Here is a 12,468-nt window from a genome sequence, read left to right on the forward strand (position 1 = left end):
TAAAGTAGCAGCCTGGTCACAGCATTGTTAAAATGCTCAGGGATATTCATACTTCTTACTGCCCCATTCTCATGTTTTCTCCATGTGGCAATGACAATCAAAACCCCAACATATGGTCATTACCTCCTCATAGGGGGAGTTATTACCTCATTACCTCCTCATAGGAGGAGTTATTACCTCATTACCTCCTCATAGGAGGAGTTATTACCTCAGTACCTCCTCATAGGAGGAGTTATTACCTCATTACCTCCTCCTAGGAGGAGTTCATCAACCAGGATGAAGCCTACAAAATCCTTTGTGTTGAAGGCAATGAATCAGATACATTGTTTGAGGGGAGTAACACTTTAATAGTGAAACAGGAAGATACACATCAACATTCAAAATAAATATTGTTTTAAAGACCCTGTACTGGCATTTTTCTGTGTCATTATGAATAAAGTCAGTCTTGTATTCAGTGTTTGGAGGTCCCTGCCTGCGCTCGCGATTCTCGGGGGTAGAATTCGGCCAGCATGCTCTCCGGAATACGCTTGAGAAGTTCCTTTGGGAAGATTCGTAGCAGTTGCCATCCAATGTCCAGAGACTCAAAGATGGTCCGATTCTCATACGCTCCTGGAGGAGAAAACATACGTGCGCAGGAGTTACCTTTCTGGCTTACAGAACCAGCTGATCAACCAATCATCTTTAATTGTTGTACACTGCTCTAGAAATGTAACAGATGGACCCTGACTAGGTGTTAGAGAGACCAAGAGACATGAGAAGAGGGAGAGAGTTAGAGGGGAAGAAACAAAAAAGAGTAAAGGTGTGTAAGACTGTGGTGAAAACAGAAAAGTGTAAGTTCCTCAGGGGCGGAGACTTCTGTAAGTAGTTCACAGTGTAGAGCACTGTGGAAAATATATGTGTCTTATAATAATTTTAATGTGGTTTTTAACACTGATGCTATTAAACTGTAGTGAAAAGAGAAAAGTGTACATTCCTCGGGGGCGGAGACTTCTGTAAGTAGTTCACAGTGTAGAGCACTGTGGAAAATATGTGTCTTATAATAATGTTAATAGTGTTTGTAACACCGGTGCTATTAAACTTTAGTGAAAACAGAAAAGTGTACGTTTCTTGGGGGTGGAGACTTCTGTAAGTAGTTCACTGTGTAGAGCACTGTAGAAAACGAATAAGTGTATTATATTAATTGTAATACTGTTTGTAACACTGGAGCTAATAAACTGTAGTGATAACAGAAAAATGTAACACTGGAGTTATTAAACTGTAGTGAGAACAGAAATATATAAGTTCCTCAGGGGAGGAGACTGCTGTAAGTAGTGTACAGTGTAGAGCATGGTGGAAACATATAAGTGTAATACAGTATATTAATTTTAATACTGTTTGTAACACTGGAGTTAATAAACTGTAGTGATAACAGAAAACTATAACACTGGAGTTATTAAACTACAGTGAGATCAGAAAAGTGTAATTTCCTCAGGGGTGGAGACTGCTGTAGGTAGTTCACAGTGTAGAGCACTGTGGAATACATATAAGTACTGTATAGTATAATAATGTTATTGGTGTTTGAAACGTTGGAGCTAATAAACTGTAGTTATAACAGAATAGTGTAATAGAGTTATTAAACTGTGGTGAGAACAGAAATATATAAGATCTATAAGATCCTCAGGGGCGGAGACTGATGTAAGTAGTGTACAGTGTAGAGCACTGTGGAAAACATATAAGTGTATTATATTAATTGTAATACTGTTTGCAAAGCTGGAGCTAATAAACTGTTGTGATAACAGAAAAATGTAACACTGGAGTTATTAAAATGTAGTGAAAACAAAAAAGTGTAAGTTCTTCAGGGGCAGAGACTGCTGTAAGTAGTTCACGGTGTAGAGCACTGTGAAAAACATATAAGTGTATTATATTAATTTTAATACTGTTTGTAACACTGGAGCTAATAAACTGTAGTGATAACAGAAAAATGTAACACTGGAGTTAATAAAATGCAGTGAAAACAGAAAACTGTAAGTTCTTCAGGGGCGGAGACTGCTGTAAGTAGTTCACGGTGTAGAGCACTGAAGAAAACATAAATGTACTGTATAGTATAATAATGTTAATGGCGTTTGAAACACTAGAGATATTTAACTGTAGTTATAACAGAATAGTGTAACACTGGAGTTATTAAACTGTAGTGAGAACAGAAATATATAAGTTCCTCAGGGGCGGAGACTGCTGTAAGTAGTTTACAGTGTAGAGCATTGTGAAAAACATATAAGTGTATTAAATTAATTTTAATACTGTTTGTAACACTGGAGCTATTATTCTGTAGTGAGAACAGAAAAATGTAGCACTGGAGTTAATAAACTGCAGTGAAAACAGAAAAGTGTAAGTTCCTCAGGGGCGGAGACTGCTATACTTAGTTCACATTATACAGCACTGAGAAAAATATATAAGTGTGTTATAATAATTGTAATATTGTTTGTAACATTTGAGCTTTTAAACTGTAACCTAATGTGCTACAGAGACTAATAGATGTTCAAAAGTACATCAAGGGGAAGGAATTTTGTAGGCACCATATATCAAACAGCCAGTAGATAAAATTACCAAAGATTTATTATGGTAAGATTAAAACTGTACGATGGAAACAATATATTCACAGGCCATATAATGTTACATAAAATTTCTTAAAACAACCATATTGTGTATCTGTGTGTGACACCTATAACATATGTAAAGCGCCTCCCCGATCTCTGTGGGTGCAGGTGGGCCTCCCTCTTCTCCCTTTAACCGGTTGCCGACCGCCGCACGACTATATACTGCGGCGGTCAGCCCCGGCCAGGCAGAGTGACGTATGGATACGTCACTCGCCTGTCACTGACTTGCGAGCCAATTGCGGGCGGGCTGGCGCGCGCCCGCCGAGGCGCGCGCCCGCCGCGGCTCGTTCACAGACAAGTCAGTGCGTGTGACCGGCGGACTCGATGTCCGCCGGTCACACTACGATCGCTCCTGTGAAGGGAGAAAGGCGGAGCGGCTTATGTAAACAAGCCGCCCCTCATTCTCCCTGGTGTAGATGAATGAATACTATGTAGAACCGTTGATCTTTGTTTTTACATCAATAGCAATGTCCCTGCACAGTTAGAATCACGCCCCTAGGACACACTTAACCCCTCCCTGTCCAATAAATTTAACCCCTTCCCTGCCAGTGTCATTTTTGCAGTAACAGTGCATATGTATAGCACTGATTACTGCAGTAATGTCACTGGTACCCCCAAAAGTGTCAAAAATGTCAGTCAAGGGTCCGATCTGTCCGCCGCAATGTCGCAGTACCGAAAAAAAATCGCAGATCGCCGCCATTACGCGTTAAAAAAAAAACACCAAAAATGACAAAAATCTTTCCCTTTGTTAGTAAACGCGATAACTTTTGCGCAAACCAATCAAAATACGCTTTTTGCAATTTTTTTTTACCAAACATATGTAGCATAAAACAAATTGGCCGAAAATGTTAAAAAATTTTGATTTTTACATTTTTTTTGGGGGGGAATTTCATATAAAAAAATGTGAAAAATATTGTTATTTTTGCAAAATTGACGCTCTTTTTTTGTTTATAGCGCATGATCAAAAAATCGCACAGGTGATCAAATACCACCAAAAGAAAGCTCTGTTTGTGGGAAAAAAAGGACGTCAAATTCGTTTAGGTACAGCGTCGCACGACCGCGCAATTGTCCGTTAAAGTCACGCAGTAAAAAATTGCAAAAAAACCCCTGGTCTTTTAGCAGCCAAATCCTCCGGGGCTTAAGTGGTTAAGCTGGTATGGGAAAGCACAGATGCCACTGTGTGTACCAAAAACCTCCCTTTTTTCCCATCCAGTAGGAAGCGCAAATCTCAAAACACCTAGGGCACTTGGGCAATATATCTGTTCGGGGAGGCGCTGCACATAGTAAGCAATGAAATCACCCAGAAGCATGGAAAACCACCACCCAACACACAGAGGAGACAGTAGTGGACAATCGGAGAGGACATTTGTTATGTCTAGAGATGTAAAATGTCCAGACTTTTTAAAGCCTTGAGAAAGAAAAAACTTTCTTCCTTGGTTTTTTTTTTTTTAGGTTTTTTTTTTTTTTAGAAAAATTGAAATTTTCAGGAAAATTTAAAAATAAATAAATCAGTGTGGAGTAGTTTTACAAATCAAAAGTAATTTTGGCATGCCAGGATGTATTTTGTCATCCTTGTAGCATTTGTAAAAGAATCATTTTTCCTCACAATATTTGCAAGTTGCAGCTTTGCTAGCTTTACCTCCTCTGTGCAGTTGGATTTGCACAGGGCAGCCTGGATCCTCCTATTCTCGGGTCCCTCTTCTGCTCTCCTGGCCTCTCCCTCCTAACGAGTGCCCCCACAGCAAGCAGCTTAATGTGGGGGGCACTCATCAGGAGGGAGGGGCCAGGAGAGCAGAAGAGGGACCAAAGCAGCTTGCTGTGTGGACACCCGAGCGGAGCTGCAGCTCCGTGTGTCCATTCAGACACTGGGCTGCCATTTGGCCCTACCAGCTCTCTCTCCTGATTGACTAACTGACTTTTATTGACAGCCCCTGGAGCCAATGGCGCCGCTGCTGTGTTCCTGCCGATCAGGAGGGAGAGTCTCGGACGTCTAAGGGACTCGTGGACATCGCTTGACAGAGATGGAGCTCAGGTAAGTATTAGGGGCTGCTACACACAGAAGGCTTTTTATCCTAATGCATAGAATGCATTAAGATAAAAAACCTTCTGACTTTACAACTTCTTTAAGGCCAGAGAGGTGAGAAACTATCATCTGCTGCAGGGGTGTCAAACTGGCGGCCCTTCGGCTGTTGCAGAACTACAAATACCTTCATGCCTCTGCCTGTAAGAATCATGCTTGTAACTGTCAACCTTGCAATGCCTCATGGCACTTGTAGTTCCGCAAACAGCTGGAGGGGCGCTAATTTGACACCCCTGATCCACTGTATCCCAACACTCACCCAACTGTAGGAGATAAAAGATGGAGCCCAAAAGCAAACTAAACTGGAGCCTTTCTCCTGCAGTGCTCCCTAGTGGCAGAAATGCATATTTCTCTTGTTTGAGAACTGCATTGGGAAGTACAGTGTTACTTGAATTGTATTCCAGAATTTGCTGGTCTTTAGCTGAGAGAACTTGCAATAATTTAAGACTTTACATAAAGTTTTAGAAATCTTTCATTAATTCTTCTTGTTATATAGTTTGAATACACGTCATAGAGATATTTATCATTGTAAAAAAACATATTCCATGCTCTTTTTTTTTTTTTTTATAAAAAAATAAATAAAAAACAGCTTTGGAAAAAAAAGTTGTAAGCAATGCAATTAGTGTAACATTATATGGCCTGTAAATATATTTTTTCCATTGTATTGTTTTAATTTTACAATAATAAAACTGTTAATTTTATCTATTGATTATTTGATATATGGTACCTACAAAATCGCTTGCACTCAATGTTTTTTTTGTACTTTTAAAATTATTGGGATGTTGGCACCATGGATAGTCTCAAGTCGCACTATTACAAGTTTAAATTTGATATACAATAGATGTTCATATACAGTATTGCGCAGCAGGGAATATGACAGAGCTGAGCTATACAAACGAATGATAATATCAGTGATAATTTACCCTGAGCAATGAACTGTCTCTCAAACTTTTGCAAGAATTCCAGATACAAGAGGTCATCTGAAGACAGGGCTTCTTCACCCACCACGGCTTTCATGGCCTGGACGTCTTTACCGATGGCATAACATGCATACTGTTCCATGAAACAAAGACAAAATTACTCTGAACTAGAACATTTGAATTGACCAACACAACATACAGTATAGAGCTCCTCATGTGTATTATTTTTTGGGGAAAACTGAGCAAGTATGAAGAGGCGCCTCACTTGGACACAGGTATAGACTGGAATTCCTACTATTAGATGTCATGAGTCTCAGTTTCTAGAATAATAACCATTTGATATCCTGCCCCTGACATTACACCTTGGGGAGGGATAGGACTTTCATATAAAGGGGTGGAGCTTTGTGAAAAAAACAGACCTATATATAACCATTTAGTGTCCGCCAACCCTCTCTGCCAGTCCTCCCATTGACTTCCACTGGCCTAATGAATAACATTCAAAATACTAATCCTAATAACTAGCACACAAAACCATTCACAACGCTTTCCCCAGCCATGTCACCATCCTTGTCTCAAAATATCACCCAAACAATTGTCTTCGTTCCTTCTAAGACCACCTGCTTTCTAGCTTACTCATCATCCCCTTCCATGCTTACCTTCAGGAGTTCTCCAGAACTTCTCCCATCCTCTGCAACTCCCTACCTCAATCTGTCTATCTCCTAACCTGCCTGCCTTTAGGTGATCCCAAATTTTAAAACCCAGCTCCAGGAAAAAATAATATTTAAAAAGTGCATTGAACATCAATTACCTTACTCCCCAGTCTTGATTCCAAACATTTCTTCCTAAGCCATCCTTCAGTGCAATGGATCAAATTTTCCTCTAGAACAGTGGTCTCCAAACTGAGACCTGAGGGCCAAATGCATTTTTTTGCTGGCCTTTGTCTGGCTCTTGCGGCACTATCCCTCCCACTGATTTGAAGCACTTTTCCTAACACTGACACCAGCAGTTGGGTATAATTCCCCCAACTGACACCAACCATAGGGGCACTGTTCCTCCCACTAATATCAATGATGGGGCAATATTCCTTCCATTAATATCAATAATGGGGCACTATGTCATCCACTAAAACCAATAGGGGGGCACTATTCCTCCCACTGATAGTAGTGATGGGACACTATTCCTCCTACTGATGTCAGCAATGGGGCACTATTTCTCCCACTGATATCAGTGATGGGGTGCTATTCCTCTCCGTGATACCAACGACGGGCGTTTTTCCTCCCACTGCTGCCAATGATGGGGCACTATTCCTCCTCCTACTGACCACAGGTACCATGCAGCTGAATACCACACTTGAGGCATTGTTTATTCCAGCGGATGTCAGGCCCCGAACATTTTCCATCCCCACTGGCCACAATCCGGCCCCCCTGAAGTCTGAAGGACAGTAAAGTGGCCCTATGTTTCTTTGTTTGGAAAGTTTGGAGACTCCTGCTCTAGAACAAAGCTAATATTCTGCCCCAGGGACCACCCATTTTTCCCTGCTCCTTATCTTCTTGGACATAGGTCCCCTCCCTGCTGCAATGAGTTCTCCTGCCTCTGCAAATGAGAGAAAACCCTGCCACTGAAAATGTCGCCTCCACCAATAGGAGTTGTGCACATCATGCAGACAGTGAAATGGACAAGAAGAGAGAATGATCAACACATGACTGTGGCTTTAGATAAGTAAAATGGAGATTTAGATTGTTTTTTTTTGTTCATTGGTAAGTTGGTGTAGGTGGGAGGGAGGAGTGGGAGACGGGTTGCTAATATCTTGGAGCTGGGCTTTAGGCAAATGAAATGATATTCTATGCTGAAGGTCTCTAAACTTTCTAAACAAGGTACCAGTTTACTGGTGTTAGTAGGACGTTAGTGTCAGTGAGAGGAATAGTACACCATTGTTGGTGTAAGTGGGAGGAATAGTGCACAATCATTGGTGCCAGTGGGAGAAATATTACCCCATCTTTGGTGTCAGTGAGTGAAAGGCATCAGTGGAATAGTGCTCCATTGTTGGTGTTAGTGGCAAGGATTGTTCCCCCATTGTTGGTGTCAGTATGAGGAAAAGTGCCCCAAGGGTCATTTGAAGACAAGCAAAGGGCTGCGTCAGGGCCCCGGGCCATAATTTGGAGAACACATAAATAGTGCTTCATTGTTGGTGTCAGTGGCAAGAATTGTTCCCCCGTTGTTGGTGTCAGTATGAGGAAAAGTGCCCCAAGGGTCATTTGAAGACAAGCAAAGGGCTGCGTCAGGGCCCCGGGCCATAATTTGGAGACCACTGTTCTATGCCAAGACTACCCTGGAGGAGTTGAAGTTAAAAGTAAAGGCAAAGATACTACATCTTTGCCACATTTCTAATTTTCCCCTTTTCTGTTTTTTATGTTGTCCCCTGTGAGCTGTATCATCAATGAGTCAAAAGCAGTGACTGTGGTGATAGAGGTATCTAATCAATATTAAGTGCACTTGGCCAACTGATGCCATGGAGCTACGTATATTGAAAGGGACAGTCTCCCCAACCTGTCTCTAAATATCAGTACAGAACCCAGCCAACTTTGTATTTTTCTAAAAAGTTATAGTTATGATAGAAGTAATCTATGTTACAATACTGATTTAATAAATATTAGTCTGAGTGTGTATCTGGCATCACACACTAGGTTTTCTCTAGGACTCCAAAGTTGGAACTCCCAAATCAACCCAGCGGCCTTGGCAAAGTCTACATTTTTAAATGTTTTTGTTTATTTTAGAAAGTTGAAAAGGAAGATATCCTGAGGATAAGGAACAGAGCCATGGGTAGCCTGCAGGCTGAACACAAGGAATCTAAGCGATTCCTTCATCCACACCGAACAATGTGGATGGAGGAGTCCCTTGCCGGCCATTGTATTGTGGCACCCGGCACCCTGAACTTAACAGGGCCTATATCTGGCTGGATGCAATCACAATTCAACTGACAATTATTTTTACCTGGCACCTCTGGCAACAAGTTAATTTAACAACTTTTGGCGAGCCAAGTGCTGCCAACAGGGGCACCTATGGCTTGCGTTTTTATCCAACTCAGCAGGAGTCCAACAAAATCTGAGCTGTGTATGTATGGCAGCCCTAACTCCATGAGGAAAATGTAATAAGATCCAGAAAAATTAAAAACCTCCACCCCAGTTTTGGTTTGTGGACCTGTCCCTCACGGAAAAGCAAATACAATATGGACAATAACCATAGTCTAGCAGATGTGGACAGTGTTTGAGCCAAGGATTTGCATACCAGTTGGTTGGAAACATCACCATGATCTTTTCGCGTCATGCCTTCACCAATGGCAGACTTCATAAGACGGGACAGTGATGGGAGCACATTGATAGGGGGGTAGATCTGAAAAAAAAAAAAATGAAACCCAATATTTTTAATTACCAGTGTTAAACCACCAGATGATGAAGAGTTGGTTAAAGGGCCGGTCATATAAACGCTAAGTTCCCGGGATTTGCACGCCTGTTGTGAATATTAGGAGGGGTTCCCACCATCTCTGTTGGATTATTATTTATTTTATATCATGGAAAATGTGAAAGGAAGACACACAGTCAGTAGGAACAGTCAAATCCCCTAGGTGATGTGGAATGATGGCAGACAGATGTCATAGTCGAATTATCCAGGACATATCAGATGCCAGAAGCCATCTCAGCCCACCAGGATCAAACCATATTTTTCAAAATCTAAAAAAATATTTTTGGCTGGATTTTAAAGCTGAACCCGGGACACAAAAACGTTGATTCAAATACATTCCTCAATAGCCACAAAGAATATAAATACACCTTTTGTGCACTAAATGCCTTTGCCAACCTAGAAATTACAGTGTAAAAGTAGTAGCACCATCATCCCTAGTCTGTAGATTGCCTGTGCAGAGAGCAGGGCTGTGGTAAAGACCCAGTAGGCTCCACCCACTACAAGTTGCCTGCAGAAAACTACAGGAGTGGGTGGAGACAAGACCAGTTGCCCTGCATAAGGAGAGAGAGCAGCAGTGAGAAGTCTTTATTACTTGAAGTCTCACACTGGATTACTGCACAGATCTTGAAGAAATACACAAGATTCAAAAAGAACATACATGAGGAATGTATTTAAATTATATTTGCTTATCCTGGAGATCAGCTTTAAGGAAGCCCTCCAATCAAAATGTCAAACTGTACCGTATATAGAATTGCAAACCGACCTGCCTGTTGTGAAGTTGTCTGTCTACGTAGATCTGTCCTTCAGTGATAAACCCAGTTAAGTCAGGAATGGGGTGAGTGATATCTGCAAATGGGTAAAACATAATAAGATATTCAGGTTAATTTGGCATGTTTTTTTTGTGTGTTATAATATAGGCATGGAAGAATGCTGCAAGAATTTTAAGCACCAGTTAAATTTTTTAAACTTATTCTATCTAACCTGTAGAGGAAAGATCTGAATACTTACCTATTCCAAGGGCGACCAGCCCGTCCGGTCACATGATCAAGTTCCATTATAGAGGAAGGACAGGTGACAACAGATGCACCATAGTAGGCCTATGGGTGACGTCACTGCCCAGGCACTGAAGATGGCATGGGGACATGATCCTTTGACTGGATCAGAACACCCTCAGAATAGGTAAGTGTACAAATTCTTCCTTCACAGCGTAGATAGAATAGGCTTAGAATGTGGATGCTGGGACCGACGTCATGGATGTCCTCCTAGGGAGGGTCATACCGGTTGCCTCATGTGCGTGTGCATTGGAAAAATCTTCTGCATATGTGCAGATGTACTGACGGGCTCTGCCAGCACCCGAAGACGGAGCAGAGCCTTTCAACACATCTGGCATAATAATGGAAATGACGGCGCTGTAGGGGGTCAAGCCAAACAAAAGGGGACTAAAGTTCCTCTATAAGCCTAGGCCTTAACCCTATTATGGCAAAAAGAAAAAAAAGGATTAGCACACCAAAAATGTGTAGTGCTATGCCATTAATAATGGCCAAAGAAAAAGCTAGCATTGAAATTGAATGTGCTCATGTGACTCATACCCAAACTACTGATCCAAGTTCAGTTTGTACTTGAATCAGTTTGGTATACTGAGCAGGGCAGGTCAGACTTTAGAAGAAAGTGGGGCAAGAAAAGTTTGCAGGGATGTAGGAACTTACCATCATTGGGCATAGTTAGGATGGGGATTTGCGTGATGGAGCCGCTTCTGCCTTCCACTCTGCCAGCTCGCTCATAGATGGTGGCCAAATCTGTGTACATGTACCCGGGGAACCCTCTCCTACCAGGCACCTCTTCACGGGCTGCTGATACCTGTAAGACCAAAAACCAAGAATCCTATCAGGATGCATGTACCCAATGTGCAATCAACCAAAACATTTCCTGTTTGCGTTCCTAAGTGAGCCCACCTGCCATGACCATATTAAGTGAACTTATCCCAGCTTGGTCATTGACTTTATGCTAAACTCAAGACAAAAAGCTTTTTTTTTATTCCTTTTTTTAGTTTTGGATACAATAAAGACATGTAAGTGCCCTGTAAGGTTTTTTTGATCTCTGGGACCTTGTTGGGGAAATTCCCTTCCATTTTCATGGGAGCAAGGTCTTTGGTGTCCTTGAGTTAAGAGGCTGGATGTGTGATTCTTCATAAGAGCATCCATTTACAGGACAAAAAAACAATTTTTGGTGGATTTGCCCAAAAGACAAGAAAAACCACAATGGTTGTATGGTAGTGGAATTTGTTACCTCTCGCAGGGCTTCAGCATAGGAGCTCATGTCTGTCAGGATCACCAAGACGTGTTTCTCACACTGATAGGCCAAGTACTCGGCTTCTGTGAGTGCCAGACGTGGGGTGATAATCCTCTCAATTCTAACAGAAGGGGACAGAACAGAACAGGACTTTATTATCATGATTATCACACTGTTTACCTATCTGCCTCACACATACCTGGAGTTATAGATATGTATGAGATATACATCAGTGTGACTGTACAGGTGTACAATCAATGGCAGATTTTATATATTGTAGCGTTTGGGTTTTTACCAGCAGTTCTTGGAAGTCTCTCCAAGTGGAGAAACAATGGTCATTCATTAGCCTCATCCTTTTACTTGCTTTTTACAGTTCATTTTTCTTTCCGCAAAACAAAAAGTAAAGTAATGAGGCTAAAAATGGGCATTTTTTGGCACCAGAACAGGCCCAAAATTGGAATCCTCAGGGGGCATTTAAGGCCCATTGTGCCCTTGAAAACCACCAAAAACAATCATCATTTCCCCTTTCCCATTAACCCTAGTACATTTGGAGAAAATGCCAAAATTTAGCCTTATTCTCCTAATTTTATCTAAAATTATTAAGGGGGTAAAAACTTTGAGTTACACTCATCTCACCTTACATTTGAGTAAAAGGCACTTTAAGGTGGTGTTGCAGTGTTTTATTTGCATACTGTCTATGGAACATTGCCTGTGTTCTCTCTACCAGTATGACGCACCTCAGGCTGGATTACAAAATAGTGAGATGATATTTATTAGGGAAGAGATGTCGTATCCCAGCTCCTGATGAAGCCCTAATGGTCAAAATGTGTCAAGTTTGTGTTGTATTACACTTCACATACTATATGTTTGCTGATGTGTCTTTTTTATATACAGTATATACACGATCTCACAAAAGTGAGTACACCCCTCACATTTTTGAAAATATTTTATTATATCTTTTCATGTGACAACACTTAAGAAATGACACTTTGCTACAATGTAAAGTAGTGAGTGTACAGCTTGTATAACAGTGTAAATTTGCTGTCCCCTAAAAATAACTCAACACACAGCCATTAATGTCTAAACC

The 12,468-nt window shown here is 41.2% G+C and overlaps 1 protein-coding gene across 1 annotated transcript in view; it reads right to left on the reverse strand.

The window, feature by feature from the left end:
* Window positions 1-335: 335 nt before the first annotated feature.
* The window catches only part of ATP6V1B1 (ATPase H+ transporting V1 subunit B1), a 136,184-nt gene continuing 124,051 nt past the window's right edge, over window positions 336-12,468 (reverse strand). The window contains exons 9-14 of the mRNA XM_082268735.1: window positions 11,379-11,502; window positions 10,799-10,949; window positions 9,856-9,938; window positions 8,919-9,023; window positions 5,637-5,766; window positions 336-609 (exon numbers count right to left, since the gene is read on the reverse strand). Of these exons, the coding sequence (XP_082124861.1) occupies window positions 452-609; window positions 5,637-5,766; window positions 8,919-9,023; window positions 9,856-9,938; window positions 10,799-10,949; window positions 11,379-11,502 (751 nt within the window). The 3' untranslated portion in view covers window positions 336-451. The remainder of the gene's footprint in view (window positions 610-5,636; window positions 5,767-8,918; window positions 9,024-9,855; window positions 9,939-10,798; window positions 10,950-11,378; window positions 11,503-12,468) is intronic.

The sequence above is a fragment of the Pelophylax lessonae genome (assembly GCF_965119305.1).
Source record: "Pelophylax lessonae genome assembly, chromosome: 1".
NCBI classification, from domain to species: domain Eukaryota; kingdom Metazoa; phylum Chordata; class Amphibia; order Anura; family Ranidae; genus Pelophylax; species Pelophylax lessonae.